Raw genomic sequence first — 17,521 nt, 5'->3', positions numbered from 1 at the left:
GATGTGCTTTGCTGGCGTCTATGTAAGCTAGGGCAAAAGTCGCGAACCATTCGTACTCGCACGTGATGAATCGATATCACCATACAGAGACCCTCCCTTTGGTTCTAAGGAAGCAGTGCACATTGTAAATTTTTTGCGTGGGGGTTCCAAGATATGAGAGCGCCGCCCAGCTATATGGAGTCTTTCTACGCATCTTGCGGCGAACATCGTCATCAAGAATCCTTGCTTCCTGAGAGATGGCGGTGGCTGGTCGATCTCGTAGCCAGGTGATCAGACCCTGTAAGACATCCAAGCAGCAGTTAACGTCGCACGAAACTGGTACTAGACACACGACACACTGAACAGGCACTGCTTGCCTACTGGTTAGCTTCAGATTAGTAGTTACAACACCTTTGTACAAGCTTGCTTTGCACCACTGCTTGATGACCTAGTGATTAAGCATTTTAAGATAAAGGTGCGCAACGTGAGGCTGTTTCGCTTCACGTCATCGTGATAAAATCCGGTCGCAAAAAAAAAAGAATCTCGTTGTTGAGAAACAATGCAGAGTTAATCTCACATGATGCTGAAAGTGCACGGAGGCTTTCCCCTTGTGTCCACGGCCAGAGTTGTGCGTACTTGGACGGGACTACCGGTGATAATATCAGGAGGCATGGGTGACAGCGGGGTGTTGACCGAGGGAGCTGTAGAACAGACAGAAGTAGTTCGACCGTCGATTACGCTGCTTTTGCCTAGCTGAACACGTATTATAAATACGCAGAAATAGAAAAGCGCTTATGAGATATCAATGAATTTTGTTCCATTTAGCAGATTATTTTGCAAGTAGAACGCTCATCTCAATATGAACATCGTCAGTAACTGAAGAATAGGAAAAGTCGCCGAGGAGGCAGCGACAGCATTGCTGTATGCAACTAAACAGAGTTCCTTGTCCTCGTAAAAGTTACTGTCACCCTTCTACAAGCTGCTGTCAATCCGTGATTACTTTAAGGTTTTGCTGACGCCATCATGCCCAGTGGAAAAGCCTTTCCTTTGGCATGCCCGCAGATCAACGGTCTTGGCGACAACGCACGATGCTAAATTTCGTGCTCTCTTTGCGCAGTTCAGTGGCAACTGGTAAAGTTCATAAAAAGGTAGCTGCGTAACCTGTGCTGCCAAGTGCAAAGTGCCTTGCTGTTGCGTGCAGCCCAATTATTACTGCAGCTTAGCGGTGACATCGACAAGGGTAAGCTATCTTCGAACATTGTTCAGAAGATGGACGCAAGTGGAAAGAGCGCTGTCTACGTTACCACGAAAAACATAAGTGCGTAGGAACGGCTGCAGTACGTGCAGACGTCACCCCAATCATCAAAATATTGTCAATTTAGAGAACCACAGTCGCAGATTATCTAAGGTTTTAAGGAACGTGATCGCTACTTCTAGAACCAGGGTTGCAGAAGTAGCGTGTGTTCCTCTTCTACACCTCCTCCTCAGCGGCGTTCCAGAAAAGGCCTGTACCTACAATAAAACGCAACGCTTACACATCACATAGACAACTCTTAAGGGAGATTCTGTGTTTTTTTTTCAAAATCTATGTTAATGACTTATCTTCTTATGTTTTTTCCCATATCAGCTTGTTTGCAGATAACTGCGTAATATTTCGACAAATAACTAGCGCTAACGACTACAGCCTAAGAAAAAAATTGGCCACGTGTCCGCGTGCTACGCTGCAAATGTCGTCGAAAGACGATAGTGTTCTGCCGGCCGTTCCTGCAACATTTCAGCGCAGCCTAAGAAACAGTAGCATTTTCAGCGCAGCGTAAGAAACACTAGGGTCTTTAGAATTACGTATCTATGTATTTTCTAGTAAAGGAACACAGCACCTAATACCTACGTATTGATGTCGCGCCTCAGATATGCTTAATATTTCCTTTTTGATCGACAATGTTCACAAGTATGAACGCAGCTACCAGTTCAATATGGCTGGGCGTTCAGCAAGTGCTTGAACTTTGGCCGGGTGGCTGAATCGTGTGACAGACAGACAGACAGACGGACCGACCAACAGACAAACAGACCAAAATTTTTGCGTTAAGTTGCCCAAGAAAAATTGTGGTCTTCAAGATTGGCCGCGTATCTGCGTGCTCTGCTGCAAATGTCGTCGAAAGACGGCCGTACTACAGAGCCCTCCTCCTCTATGTTGAATCGTTGCACCTTGCTCATAGCGTCGCATTTTCAGCGCAGCCAAAGAAACACTAGGGCCTTTAGAATTACGTATCTATGCATTTTCTAGTAAAGGATCACACCATTTAATACTTACGTATTGATGCTGCGCCTCAGATATGCGTAATATTCACTTTTTGATCAACAGTGTTCAGAAGTATGAACGCCGCTACCAGTTCAACATGGCTGGGCGTTCAGCAAGTGTTTAAACTTTGACCGGGTGGCTGAATCGTGTGATAGACAGGCAGAAAGATAGGACAGACAGACAGACAGACAGACAGACAGACCAAAATTTCTGCGTTTAAGTTCCCCAAGAAAGCCTATCGTCTTTAATAAGCACAAGCTCCGCCCCCAGACCTGCTGCACGCCTGCTATTCATCTGTGCAAGAGAGTCATACTAGGTGATTTCCTTTGTAACCATAACTACTTTTACTGCTAATGTAACTACTACACATTTTAATAAATAAAAGTTCGTCGTCCCCACTGAAAATATTACGTTTCCACGAGCAGCAGTATCGCATTGTATGCTGACATTTGCCTGGAGGTACAAGTTTTTCGAACAGAAACCAGTGACAAGAACGTGTGTCTGTATGAAAAAGTCATCTATACTCGCGGAAAACGACTCTTGGCAATGACGCAAACGCTACGGAGCCAAATCACACGTATATCCCATAGAGTTTCCTACAATACTTACTAGAGGGAACTCTGGCGCTAGTGTCTATGGGAGTTGCAACGCATGGCGCTTCAGCCAGCATGGGAATGATGGGTAGTACACGGATTTGTCTAAACTTCGTTCTTTCGGCTCCGTTTGGCTCCGCGTCGCATGCATCTTCTTTGTCGCAATATGAAGTTCAGCAAAAGTAAGCAGTTCCACTTCACTACTTTAACCTTTTTAGGCTCACCAATTCGAATCTGGTCACGAAGTTCACAACGGTCTATTCTTTTATCTGAAACGAACGCCAAAACACAGCAATAAACAAAGCCATAAGTGCGTTTGAAGGAAGATTAGGCAAATCCGTGTACTACCCATCATTCCCATAGTGGCTGAACGATCGCAGCGCCAGAGTCCCCTCTAGTTAATGTTAGGACACTCTATGGTATATCCTACCGCTAATCAATGTAGTCCCACAATTGTGTCCGGATTTTAAGGCGAAAGCCTTTATTTGCTCACTCGCGGCGTCCGACCGTCCGTCCGTGCCCTGGAACGGTACCAGCTGTGGCCTCTCCCCCTCACACTCCCTCAGCAATCACGTGATGGCACAGCGGCGCACAGCAACAGTTGCGCGTTGCTCCTTCCAATGCGCATTGCGCAACTGTTGAGAACGTCATCTACCGCATCCCCTTGTCATGCGGAAACTGCTACATCGGCCAGACTGGCCAATGTTTAAATGACAGGCTTCGTGAGCACAACTATAACGTAACCAGAGAGCCCTTAGTGGTCATCTAGGCGTTCATTGCAAGTAATGTGGATGTCACCCTGAATTTGATAAAAATGTGACGCGCTAGCAAGGAGCCGCAATAAAATGACGAGAGAAATTATCGAGGCGCATAACATTGCAATGTCCAAAGAAAAATGTGTCAGTGCACCATCAATTTTATTATCTGACAAAGAAATTTCATATCTCTCGGCTAATTTGTCATGATTGATCCGCTTACGCCATGCAGACGCAGCATCATGTGATGATTACCATCCATTTCCATATTATTTTAGGGGCGAAGGACCTTAGGGTCTCGGCGTGCATCGTTGTCTGCTGTCGTGACGGTCCATTTGCTTGAGCAAAAGAGAGGGCGCCACCGCCTCAGCGCTCGCCGTGTGGCGAGAGAGAGAGCGAATGGTGCGCGTTGACTGAAAACAGTCTTTTTGCGATAAACGCTGAACTATCAGCTCGCAAGGAACGAGAACGCGCCCTCACCCGCGAGAAACAACGCCGACGCAGGCAGCGTCTGCTAGCGAGTTTCTTGATTGAAAAAAAAAAAAAACCGACTGCTCGCGCTGCTCAACCGTTCACCGGCCACCCCGCATGTATAGGCCCTGGATCTCGATCTGCAATGTAGTGCCGGCGGGAGATTTCTCTTGTGCGTAGTTGAACAATAAAGATTCGCAGCGCGCACGTTAACTAAAAGCGGACTGCTTCACTTAACTTCACTTTTATTTCCTTAAAGGCCACCTCAAGGGGGGTATTACATAAGGGGTCGGTTTACAATTGAGTGACATATATACATAATAATAATATATACACAATTATACATACAAAAATATACATAAACAATAATACATACATTCATAAAATATACACAATAACCACATATGCATATAACTAGTAGCCACATATAAACATAAGAATGAATTAGTACTTATGCTTTTCAGCAAATGATGATGGGCAGGTGATATCAACGATAGAACGGGGCAGGCCGTTCCACTCAGTCGATGAACGGCAAAAGAAAAAGGAGGCCGAGAAGGTAGTAGTGCGGCTGCGTGGACGGGCTACTTGTAAGTGATGCCCAGTACGAAGGGAAAGACGTGAGGGTGGGGCCAAGATGTATGGCGTCTGATGAAGCGAGCTGTAATAGAACTTGTGAAAAACTTGCGGGTCCCTGTCTAATCTTTCTTGTCTCGCATTGCCCATTAGCAGCGATTTTGCTGTGGGAAACACCGGCGCACACTACATGCTTCGCTCCTCCGCAGGTTTCACGTTAGTGGAGCTGAAACACCCTTCCCTACATGCTTCACCCCTCGCCAATTTTGTTTGTATTTAATACAGCATGGACGTGTACCAACACACCAGCCTTGCATGCTTCAAACATCTGACGGCTAATTCTTGCCCGCTATACACTATCGCAAAAACATAATGAATGAGTTTTCTCCTCCAAGTTTACCTTGACGTGTCGTTCCATACACGCGTTATTTTATTTTCTGTATATTTTTCCGTGCCTTGTTTGTATTCTGTTTGTGACGAGGTGCTCCATGTATGTATTTATATACGCTTTTCACCAGAATAAATTTCTGTTGATAGTCAGCGCTTCATGTGGTGCGTTGTTCGTTCCTATGCTTCGTCTTCGTTTTTACCGCGCTGTTTCCTGATACAAGAAAAGTAAGGCTACCAGTCAGGGAACAACCAATTACATCAACAACCAAGTACATCAGTACGCTGCACAGTTATACACCGACCACCTGGTATATATATAGCCATGTTATCTTGAGCCGCCGTTCTGTGCCGGTGGGGATATTGCTGTTCGACATATTTAAACAATAAACGTTCGCAGAATACGCGTAAATTTATGGTGTGCTAGTAGGTAGCCCCGAAGCACAGAGATATGTTAATATAAAGCTTCATTATATTAAACTATTGCTTAATTAGCGAGTTCCAATTATCCGCTGGCACTCTGTCTTAAGGGCCAGAGGCGTTTTGATAACCCATAACACCCTTAGCTCCAAAAGGGTGTTTTGCTTGCTCGAAGTCACTTTAAGGGTGCAAAGTGGCTTACAGTGTGCTGTGTGCGTTTGGTGTAAAACTTGGTGAACACCAAAAAATGCGAAGTCATGCGCGTAACTCGATCTACTAACACGACAGCTTGATATATGATTGACGATTATCCTCTGGAAGCAGTATCATCACACGGATATCTTGGCCTACTATATTGTCGAAACTAGCCTCGAATGACCACAATGAATCCCTATTCACTAGCGCTAAGACAACCCTCGCATATTTTAGAAGATAACAATATAAGAAGCACGTGAAACATAGCGTCTGAGATTGTTATCTTCTAAGATAACAATCTCGGAAGGTATTTTTTACGTGCTCCTCCTGCTCTCAAACTTTTGCTCTACAAAACACCAATTCGTTCGAAGGTGGAATACGCTGCTTCATTTTCGGAACCTAATTTACTCCCTTGAAATGGCTCGCAATAACTGCACACGCTTCATTATGTCTAATTAAGCGCGAACCGCGAGTGTTACTAATATTAAAGCGAGCCTTGGACTACCATCACTATCATCCCGCCGTAAAAGTTACCCTTTGTGTCTTTTTCACCGCGCATATTTCACGATAAACGGCAGCGCACACCGGGTAAAGACAGATACACAAAACACGAAAAAAAAGGACGACACAAGCGCTGAACTTCAACTGATCTTTATTGACCACCACAGTTGCTTAAATAGCATCTTGTTGCGCATGCGTGTAGCATCTGGCAGAGCAAGTTCAATAGACAATCCCAAGAGCAACAAAACCCAGAAGCCGCGATCAAATCAACAAGGCAAAAGCGAAGGATTACAAAATAAAAAACCCGAAAAAACCAACACCAAAAACCAAACCACATCACGTGTTAATACATAAAAACTTCCGCTCTTTTGAAGATAGAGCAACCGATGGGCAGCTAATGCAGTCTTCCCTCCTTTCCAAAATTTCTGCCGCTTATAAAATTTCACGTGCAATTTTGCTTTTTTCCCTACACACCACGTTGCCCAACATGGGTGCGCAGCCGCAGTCCCTGCAGTGAATGGCAAAGTGGCCTGCATCTTTCTTGGAGCAGTGATAACTGTGCTCTGTGAGCCTCGTGTTGAGGCATCTACCCGTTTGCCCAACGTACACCTTATCACGCGTCAGCGGTATAGAATATACGACACATTCGGTGCAGGTGACGTAAGGGTTCCTGTGCTTTATCGAGCATGCTTCCCTCTGTTTGCTCTGCGAATTGTCCTTTTTGCAAAGGGCTGACAGCCGCGCAGGCGCAGAGAACAATACGTCCAAACCAACCTTTCGGCCAAGTTTCCGTAGGTTGTGTGACACAGTGTTGACATAGGGAATCACAAGAACCTTTTCTGGGCGGAAGCGAGCGTCGTTGCCGCCAAAGGCTGCGGCGGAACCGCTCCTGGAGCCTTTAAGCAGTACTTCCGCCACTGACACCAGAAGGGCCATCGGGTACCCTGACTCACGAAGGCGGTGGGTCTGGATAAGAAAACTTGTCTCACATCGGTGGATGCACGATTTTACTAGGGCATGATGAAAACATGACCGCGCAATTGCTCTTTTTACTAGCTTCGAATGGGCCGAATGATATGGAAGAACTGGTTTGCTGCCTCTCGGTTCATAGCTCCAACACACATGATCGGCAGAGAAGTACAGACCACGATCTAAAAACCTTATAAAATTATTCTTAGGTTCTCATGAGTGATCACCAAGGGCCTGAGGCATTCTGTAAACACTTCAATAGTGCTGCACATGGCATTGTCAAAACCTTCTTCGTCATAACATAACAGAACTAAACAATCGTCAACGTACCTAAAAGATCTGGTACTAGCGTTAAGACTGGTTACGCACTACATACAGGGGACGGACGGGTGCCGCTATAAGGAGCTTCGCCCCTAAAACGGCCGTATTTTCTTGGTCCGAAAGCTCCGCCAACGACTGCGGCTCAGCCTCTCCGTGGCCTCTCCTTATGGAGATGCTAGCATACGATTCCACAAAGGCGCCCAACAAAAAATGGCGGACGCGCCCAGTGTTGCCAGAGCACCAAGCATTATGAATATCCCCTATTACAACGCCGACGGCCGCCAGTGGCTACTAGTGATACCCCGCAGTCTGCGTTCGGAAATACGCCAGTCATACCACTCTGCTCCGCAATGCGCGCACTCTGGTGTATCCAAAACTTACCACCGCATTCGACAACGGTACTTTTGGCGAGGGATGTACCGCTACGTGCAGAAGTTCGTTCGCTCCTGCTTTCATTGTCAGCGCCAAAAAACTTCAGCGCACCTGTCTCTAGCAGGCCTGCAGGCTTTACCTTGCCCTAACCGGTCGTTTGGGAGCGTTCGCATCGGTTTGTATGGGCCACTTCCATTGACGTCGGCTGGTAAACGCTGGGCTATCGTCGCTCTTGACCACCTCACGCGATACGCCGAAACCGCCGCCCTTATATCCATACAAGCCGGATCGATCTGAGTGTGCGCCTATTTCTGCAACAGCGAGACTTGCTGAAGAGTGTCAAGACCTTTACTACGCATGACATTTACTTGCCAAGACCTTTCTACGCATGACGAAGAGCGGCAGAAGAGCATTCGTGGTGATACCACCGATTCTGCGTCCACGTTCCTTCCTGAAGCGCTCGTATGGCTCTCGGTCCCTACAACTGCAACTGGCATGTCTTCAAAACTACTGCCCGTATACGAAGGCCCCTACCGTGCCGTCGAATGCACATCCCCAGTTAAATACCTCATCGAACCCATTGAACCATCTTCGGACATGCGCCGTCGAGGGCGCACATTGTCAGCGTGGACAATGTGCCTACCATGACCTACCATGACCCGCTCATGGTGACAAGCTGTTAGGTCGCCGGGTGGCTCCTTTTTGGTACGCGGGGTAATTGTAGCGAAGCCTTGGAATCCTGTAATGGGTCGTCCTCTCCAGCCGCTTCTTGACTGTCGCCATTACGCACTGTCGCCGAATGCCGTCTAATAAACACATTTACACAACAGATATTCTAGCCCTTTTTTGTCTTTGGCTACATTTGGGCTACAATTTCTCTCCTTTCCGGCTACGACGCCCGCCCCCCACTTGACACTACGTCCATAGAAAATGCTTGATTTCGATTACGGCTCAGTTACATCGGCATTTTTCGCTTCCTGACAACGGCGGGTTTTCTGCGATACAGCCCTCCTTCACGCTATCGCGATAAGATCGTAAGCCCGGGATCGTATAAACTGCGAATGGCACGCACTGATTACGTTTGTTACAAATAGCACGCAGATGTGACGGCGGCGGTGGCATAAGAAATGTGAACAAACGCGGAAAAGAATGTCCATCCTGTTTGGCGTTTTCGCGCTGAGCTGAACGCCTACAGTTACACCACTATGACGTAATGATTATGCTACCACCACGTGTACTTTCGTTCCCGACGCCACCACTGTTCTTATTTTTGTGGCGCCGCTACAGTTTACATTTTCCAAGTTATGCTCCGCTGTACTGCGGCCGAACTCCCTTCCCTAAATGCTCCATTTAAAGGGACACTAGAGTGAAACAATGAATCGTTTTAGATTGATAAATTGAGCGAGAACTCTAATGTCGTTGATTTCCCCATTACAAGTTTGTTAATGGAGGAGGAAATCAAGGTCAAAGTTTAATTTTTAAATTTCTTGCTGATATCCTCGGTGGTGACGTCACGGATTTCAAAGTGCATTTTTCGTATTTTGGCGACATTGGCTCACCAAAATTTCCTGAAACTTGGTATGCTTAGCCCACGGACCCCTCAGAGCATAATGTACCTCATTTTTACTCATTGGGAACTACGTAGGACCTAGAAGACGCCGTCAAAATCCATGAAGTCACGGCGACACTGGTGCGGGAAATTGAACGTGGCATCGCCACCCGCATTTTCTTTTTGCGCGTTTTCTTGCTTACTAAGCGTCTTCTCGCCATGTGCGTAGTGTTTGTGGTATTGTGAAGGAGTAACTTGCTAATGCAAGAAAGATCGCCTTTCCCTCTAGTGTCCCGCAACGGAAACCGGAGCGCAGACCATCGTGCTCGCGTGACAGGGGTGCTCGGCAACGGCACTCGCGTTCCTGCAGCATCTGCTGGCCTATGCCAACAACAAAGGATGTGATCGGACAGCGCGAATGAAGACTGAATTTCGCAGCGACTCTAGCAAGCGCGGTATTAAAAGGACTCACACTTTACTCCCGTATCTGTGGAGTAGGTCCCTTGTGGAGCCGGTGAGGCTGCTGACTGTCGGTCTTCCTCTCCGGGCTGGTTCTTGCTGGCCTGGTTAACCTTGCGGTTCCTGCGACAACTCGCCGTGAGAACTCATGTTTGCCACTGCTTGAAGCGTGTAATCACTCGAAAGAAATGAATAGTTGGTAACAGAACTATCTTAATTAGGATAAATGCAAAATTATTTATTAGTAAACTATGAAAAATATACTATTTCTTTTCGCAGCTTCCTTCGCTTAAGAGTCCCAAAAGATTTACAATGAGAACCCATGTGATCTTGTTCAATGACATTTTTTTTTTCTTAAATGTCAGCACTGTTGAAATTTGGGCTTATTGGTACATACTGACGACAAAAAATATACCGCTGAATGAACGGGGACACAGAACACAGGTTTGTTGTGTGTCCTCTTGTGTCCCCTCTCATTCAGCGCTATTCGTCCCTAAATGTATTATACTGCCTCCGGCTTGCTTTACTACGAAACGGGCTGCAGATTAGGTGCGCCGCCTAACTTCCTGCACATGGTGCAACAGCGCTTTACTAGTGAGACAGACGATCACGGCACGCCAAGCCTGAAACCCCGGGAAAGAAGGAATAGAGAAGTTTCCCTTATGACATGAATTCTGCTCTCGATGACGTTTGTTAATTATTTTTGCTGCGTTGTTGTGCGTAGAACCGCCACAACATCTGTAAGTGGCTTTTAGTTTTCATTCATCTAGTACCATATACATATGTCAAGTGAGCAAGTAAAAGCTAAGATGTGTAGCCTGTTGAGCCCACAGCCCTCTTTTACGCGCAAGCGTGCGTGTCCTATCTGTAAAATTGGCGTCGTGGAGTGTGTCCGTAGAGTGCTACCTGTAGCATATACAGTAACTATGTGTCCGCGCAAAGCAACGCCGTCTAGAGGCAAAAAGGAGAAATAAAACGACGCGACGCAGCGTCGCGGAGGAGGCGAGGATAGAACATTCACGCAATAATTGCATTAACTAGCGCTGTGCCAAGGCCACATAGGCAAACACGAACATCTCACGTGATGACCCCGAACACGTGATTTCACGATGCTGGGGTCATGGGGTAGCGGGTCAGCCTCCTTGTTAGCCCCGCTACCAGCAAAAGTTACGTTTCATTCCGTGAACTCTGGCGACGCGCAAGCAAACCGGTGCCGTCGACACTGACAGAGGAGGTGAACAAAGAATCCGCCAACCGGGATCTTTCCTCCTCTTTGCTGGGGCAGACCGCCCCACTCATCTACAATTTGACCGTCTGTGGCATCGTCAACGAGGCATGGGATTCCATGCTGTTTGTCGAGACTTACGTAACGACTTACAACATTTGGAGCACCTGCCAAAGTTTGCTCCGGCCCTGTCTTTCCCAACTTCCAGTGGATATCCGCCTAAACCACATCATTTTCCCAAGCTCAACTCGGTTGCGCAGCGGCTGATATCCCTCGGATGCTGTTCATGCAAATTCTTTACAATGGCGCCAATACGGCTTTCGGGGGCCACCGGTGAACGTTCTCGTGGAAACCATGCTCTGTGCACTGCCTCGAAACACCGAGTACGACAAAGTCATTCTGTTTAACCCAACGAGACAGTGGGCGAGGGGATGACGCCCATTCGCTTGCGTCTCAACCGTGTTAACGAAGTAAAACGTGAAATTTTAAATGCGGAGCATTTCTTAGTCGCACCTGCGGCGTCGGCCGCCGTCCACACCCCCAGTGCGCATGCTCGGCTCGTCTCGTGCCGGCAACAAGCCTCTCTTTTTCCTCCCTCCTCTCGATCGAACGCGGGCGGTGTGTATATAAGCGGCGGAGCGCGCGTTCGGAATTCAGTCAAGGGCGTCTTTACTTGGCTTTCGCTTGACTTGACGCTTTGCTTGACTCGAGTAGATGCGATGGAAGCAACAGTACCTTCAATCAGCGTCCCACCACTCGTTGAAGGCAACGTTACCCCACCCTCACCGTCGTCGGCGTCAACAACAGCAAGCAACGCAGAAGACAAGGCTGCGAACAGACGAGCATACGACGCTGAACGCAAGCGTTTGAAGCGAGCTGCGGACCCGGAACTTCGTGCACGAGAAGCTGCTGAGAGACGGCAACGACGCACTGCGGATCCTTCACTTGGGGAACGAGAAGCAGCTGCGAAACGGCAACGACGGGCTGCGGATCCTGAACGTCGTGCTCGAGAAGCAGCAACCGTTCGTGAACGTCGAGCAGCGGATCCATCACTCGGGCAGCGCGACGCTTCTGCGAAACCCAATTACGCAACATTCACGCGATACCACCATCACTTTGCGACGCATTTACTCGGAGTTCCGGAGAAATGCGGGTGACATTTTTTTGTAGCGTTAGCTACACTTGCCTAGCCGGAGCCGATTTCGCGTGGAGGGTCATGAGCCATGCTGCGCATGCGCGGGGATCAGTGATGTCACGCAGCTGGGTCACCGGAGCTGGCATCTCAGGCGCTCTCCGACACCGCCGTGCGCGGCTCGCGCTGCAGGTCTGCGCGTTCGGGAGGAGTGGCGTCGTAGGCGCAGCAGACAGGCTGGCGCCGGCGCGCGCCCTGACTCCGCCACCGCCGCGCGCGGCTCGCCGCTGCTGGTCTGCGCCGCATTCGAGAGGAGTGACGTCGTAGCCATAGACAAAGTGGCGCCGGCGCGCGCGCAGCTATTCGCCTTCGCTGTGCAGTTGCCGTCTGGCACTGCGCTGGGGCCGCTTGATAGCGCCTCTGACTGGCCTTTGCAGGTGGGTAACGCCATGGAGGAGAGCGCAAATGCTGCTCGACGAAGCAGAAGAGCGAAGAAGCTGATGTCATCGGATCCCGAAGTAGTTGCCTGGCAATGAGCGGTTCAGCGTATGAAGAATGAACAGAACAAGGCTAATAATCCTAGACAATCTGGAAAGCTAAGAATAATCAGCTGAACATTTGCTAACGTTACTTATATCCTGGCATAGCCGAGCTAAGCCACTGCAATTTTTTTTTGTTTTTGGAGACGCAGGCTCCATCGAGCAAGGCGTCCAGAGGGGGTCTCTCAAATTGGCAAGCCAGTACAGGACGTGATGCTTAGTGACGACCTTGAGAGGCCGTCAGGACGAAACTTTGATGTCACCTAGCTGATGGCAAGGCACTCCGTTTCGGTAGTTGAAGAATTGGTCTCGGCCTTTGACAGCAAACGGCCAGCGCACTTTCTGGAGGAGGAGGAACAACATTATTTTTAATCGACAAAATTATGAGCGATGAGTTCCCTCTTCTAGGTGACGGCCAGGAGCCCTTGGGCCCTGGCGGTATCCTCAGCTTGCCGAACTGCTTGGAAGTGCTCATTTGGATCCGAGCTGAACAGCGCGGTATCCCATTGCTGTCTATATGTTTTCTTCTGTGTTGGTGCTCGAGAGCAAGCCCAGATTGTGTGATTTAGGTCTGCCCTTTCCTGGCAATATTTGCATTTATCTGTACATGAATCCGGGTAATAATTACGGTATACCACCAGATTCGAATAAGTCTTTGTAAAATGCGCTAGGACGTCGCCTGCTGTCAAGTAAGTGAATGGTGTGCCGGGGAGAATCTGCAATGGTTGGGAATCATACTTTCTGGAAACCACCGCGAAGAAGAAAGGCTAGCGTCGGTATGAATTTCTGTCTGTGCGTCTTCATCGAAGTGCGCAAGGAAGAGACGGAACTGTAAACGACGTTATAATTCCTTGGAGGTATCCGCCTGTGAAGCTGTCAATTTAAACGGTACGCCTGCCTTTTCCAGAATAGTCAAAGGCACGGCGATGCATGAAAAGTTGTTCAGAAATTTTCGGTAATACGTTCACGAGCCACTAAATATGCGTACGGCTTTCTTGCGGTCGGCTGTGGAAACCGCACGATCGCGGCTGTCGTCTTTGCTAATGATGTGGCCGAGAAATAGCAGCTCGTGGTACGCGAAACAGTACTTCTCAGACTTTTGGGTAAGTCCTGAAGATTTGATTGCATGCCTCACTCGTCGCAGGAGTGCATCGATGCTCAAGGACAACGTGGTCTAGGTACACAAGACATGTCTTCACTTTGAGGCCTGTCGACACCGCGTCCATTGAGGAAGTGTGATACGCTGGGCCAGTTGGTATGAGTCCATCGCAAAAACTGTGAAACTGAAAGCTCAGTTGAAAGTCAGAACTTGGCTTTTCCTTCCTGTGTGCTAGCGTCAAAAAAAAAAAAGCTCTCATTACGCCGATCTCGTCACCGACAGGAAATCTCTCAGTGTGAACGGGGCTTTAGAGCGCAGCCCTTAGGCATCCGTTCCGGCGCTGGCGTACCTCACCGTAACCGAGCGCAGCGAAAGATGAAAAATGCCCCCACCTCCCCGAAGGAAATCGTGAGGAAATGCGAATGCATTTCTTGCGCCGAGAGAGGGTACCGTTGTCGTCAGACATTCGCCTTCACCGACTTCTGCCATCGCCTTGAGAGGCGCCCAGCCAGCGAACGGTCGAGAGTGAGGCGCGAGCGGACGGGAGAGTGGGGCGCCAGCGTTCTCGGCTCGGCGTTGGCGTTTCACAGCGGCGTCTCGAGCACACATTTCCGGATGTTCTTGAGAGGCGCCCAGCCAGCGAACGGTCGAGAGTGAGGCGCGAGCGGACGGGAGAGTGGGGCGCAGGGAGGAGAGAGAGCGAACGGCGAGAGAAGGAGGGGCGAAGCACTGCGCCTACCCTCTCCTACACTCTCTCGCACCACATGCTCCGGTTGCTAGGGGCGAGGATAAGCGCGCGCGCCCACAGCTGTTGCTATGGGAGAGGGCGCCGCGGACAACACCGGATGCCTGACATAGCCCGACTAAGAAATGCATTCGCATTTAAAAGTTGGAGGACGCGTGAGTGAGTCAACTTTATTTTCCTTTTTAAGAAAGGGCAGGGGCCGAATGAGAGAGAGAGGGAGGTCTGCGTTCCAAACCCAGCAGGCGTCCGTCACCACTTCATGTGGCACAACGTCAGCCTGACAATCGTGGTAGGCCTCCGCTACCTCCTCAGCCCACCTCAGGATTCGGTCCTGGAGGGTGAGCTTCGCCTTCTAGAGTAGAATGCAATAGCGTAATCGGGCTCCGTGCGCATCGCCTTCAACCGTGCCTTAAAGGCCAACTCCGGCGATTGTTTGGCCATGTCAATGTAATGGTGCTTTTATGTTCCTGAGACGCTCCTGTTACGGGCCCGATAGCAGAAATACTCGGCAAATTGGAGAATAATTTTAAATAAACAAAAAAGCGCAACACCGAAACCCAAACCCAACCGAGTGTACTGTCTACGTATGACGTAGACGTTGTTACGAACGAACCGGAAGTCGTGCAACGCATGCCGGTCACGCCGGCGCGGAGTATGAAAACTGTGACAGCCGGTACGAGCAGGCGCACAGTGGAGAGGTGAGCACGCCGCGCATCAGCTGTAATGTCTGCGACTGACAGTGCCGCGTCTGATACTGACAGCGTCTTGGCCAGTACAGCAGACGCTCGCTGTACCGGCCGAAGTTAGCGGTGCCCTCGGCTGCGTCACTTCCACCGTCAATATTGCCAATAATTGTGGGAAGCCAGGAGGGCGTTTGCAGACAATCTTTAAAATTCATTTGCAAACAATCTGCGTATGTCTCAAGCCTGTATTTTGGCATAAATGACGGAAACGTGCAAAGGAACGTACCCAGCGAATTTCGTTGAGATCCATCGACCTCGAAAAATCGCCGGAGTTGGCCTTTAAAGAAATTGGATTGGATTGGAAGAAACTTTATTTGTGCCTGCAGTGGGCGCGTGCGCGCCGCGAAGAGGGCCTACATCGTCTTCGGAGTTGCCGTTACTCGGCGCATGTCTCCGCTCGCCGTTGCCGGCTCACTGAGTCCCTGCCTTTTGAGCGCCCCGACGACCTGCCGGACGGCCCAGATCTGCTGGTCCTAGTCGTAGCTCTTCGAGGGTGCCTCGAGCCACGGTGGGATCGTTTTTGATCTTGCTTCCTATGGGTGTTCGATGCAGTTCCACAAGGTGTGTGTGAATCTGCCTTCTCCCTCCGGCAGACCTTGCACTTGTCGGTCGCGTATGTCTCGGCGTACTTGCGATGCATCAGTCCCGGGCTCGGTAGCGATCCGGTCGGGAACCGTAACAGTTGTGCCGCCTCCTCTCGACTTAGCTGCGGGTGCGGGAAAGTCCTGCGAGCCAGGCGGTAGGCCTTCGTGATGGCGTTATAGTCCGTCATGCGGTCCCTGGTTCCGAACCACGCCGGGCGGTCTGTCGCCGGGGCGCGGTTATTTAGCGCTCGCGCCACTGCGTGCGCCGTCTCCTTGTGGCTGTCAGTGCGTTCCGACGCGTCGCCCGCATGCGTCGGGAACCACTTGATTCTCGATTTTCTGTCTTACAGTTTGGCCGCTCGGACTCTCTACAGATTTGGCCTTTGGCGAAGTTTGTGGTGGTGCTATCACTCCATGTAAAGTCGTTTGCACCTCACGGTGCAGGCGCGTCTAGCGGATGAGCCGCAGTTGGGTTTAACAGCCGCCGAACGAGGGGTGGCTCTGTGATCGCGCGGTGTGCGCTGGCGCCGCCCTGTAAGCGAGGGTAACCCCAACGCTAATATAATAGATAGAGTAACGTTGCGTAGGCCGGCGTACAGCGGCCGTATAATGTACTTTTATTCCGTGTTCCGTATTCCGTTTTCCCTGTTACGTCACGCTTGAGGCGCCGCCCACGCCGGAAGCCGCGACGTTTTTCGAATTTGGCCAATAAAAAGCGCTCGTAGCCGCCCATAGCTTGTTGAGCGAGACAAGTGCGGCAGTTGGCGTTTTTTACGTAGGAATTCTGGGGAAATCCCTAGTATTTTTTAGGTATTTTCGGGGGGAAAATTTAGGGGCTTTAGTGACTTTTTGGCTGAGGGCCGCAAAGGGGCCGTATAACTCTTTTATTTCGTCCGCGAGCGTGTGACTAAAGAACAATCGTACGTAAATGAAAATAAATTTGTTTTATAAGCTTCTGATGCTAAGGTTAATGAAGTGCGAAGTAAACGCAAAACAAACGTATTTTAAGAGTCGTAGCCACATGGGTGTCGCTTTTGCATCCAATCCAAGTCGCTTAAGACGGCCGTTGCGAGAAAAAACAGCTGATCGTCCCTGCGAGCCGTGTTTTCTGTTCCGTCACCTACAGTGCTACGAAAAGAATGTGACCACGACTACCGGGCAGTATTTTCGTCGCAGAGGAATATCGGAAGCTGCGAAGAACAAGGAAGACATGGAATTCTAGCCGCAAGGTGAGTAAACAATGCCGAGCATGCCGTTACCGCGTTATGTTTACTTTGCTTTGGTTCTTACAGGTAGCGAAAAGCAAAAAAAAATTGTTATGAACTGGGGAAGCCTGTACTTCTATCGTCTGATATCTAGTAAGCTTCACCTTTTGATTTCCTGAACGATAGTGCGTGAGCGAGCGTAGTTACAGCGTACATGGACGCAAGGGCGTCCGCAGAACTTATTTCAGGGGGGTGCAAGGGGGGGGGGGAGAGATCCAGCACTGACAGTTTTCACTGCCGTGACATGACCTGCAAGATTAATCAGTAGTGTGCAACGTGCGAAATTGGTTGGAAATAGAGAAGGCCGGGACCTGAGTATGCTAATCAAGCTGTGTAACACATTGCT

General features: G+C 49.4%; 1 protein-coding gene across 1 annotated transcript in view; it reads right to left on the bottom strand.

Moving 5' to 3' along the window:
- Positions 1-212: 212 nt before the first annotated feature.
- The window catches only part of LOC119374516 (uncharacterized), a 193,396-nt gene continuing 176,087 nt past the window's right edge, over positions 213-17,521 (bottom strand). Inside the window, exons 7-9 of the mRNA XM_037644649.2 lie at positions 9,857-9,966; positions 557-680; positions 213-277 (exon numbers count right to left, since the gene is read on the bottom strand). Coding sequence (XP_037500577.1) covers positions 271-277; positions 557-680; positions 9,857-9,966 — 241 coding nt within the window. The 3' untranslated portion in view covers positions 213-270. The remainder of the gene's footprint in view (positions 278-556; positions 681-9,856; positions 9,967-17,521) is intronic.

This window comes from Rhipicephalus sanguineus, chromosome 11 (assembly GCF_013339695.2).
Source record: "Rhipicephalus sanguineus isolate Rsan-2018 chromosome 11, BIME_Rsan_1.4, whole genome shotgun sequence".
Classification (NCBI taxonomy): Eukaryota; Metazoa; Arthropoda; class Arachnida; order Ixodida; family Ixodidae; genus Rhipicephalus; species Rhipicephalus sanguineus.
This window is presented reverse-complemented; position numbering and strand designations above follow the sequence as displayed.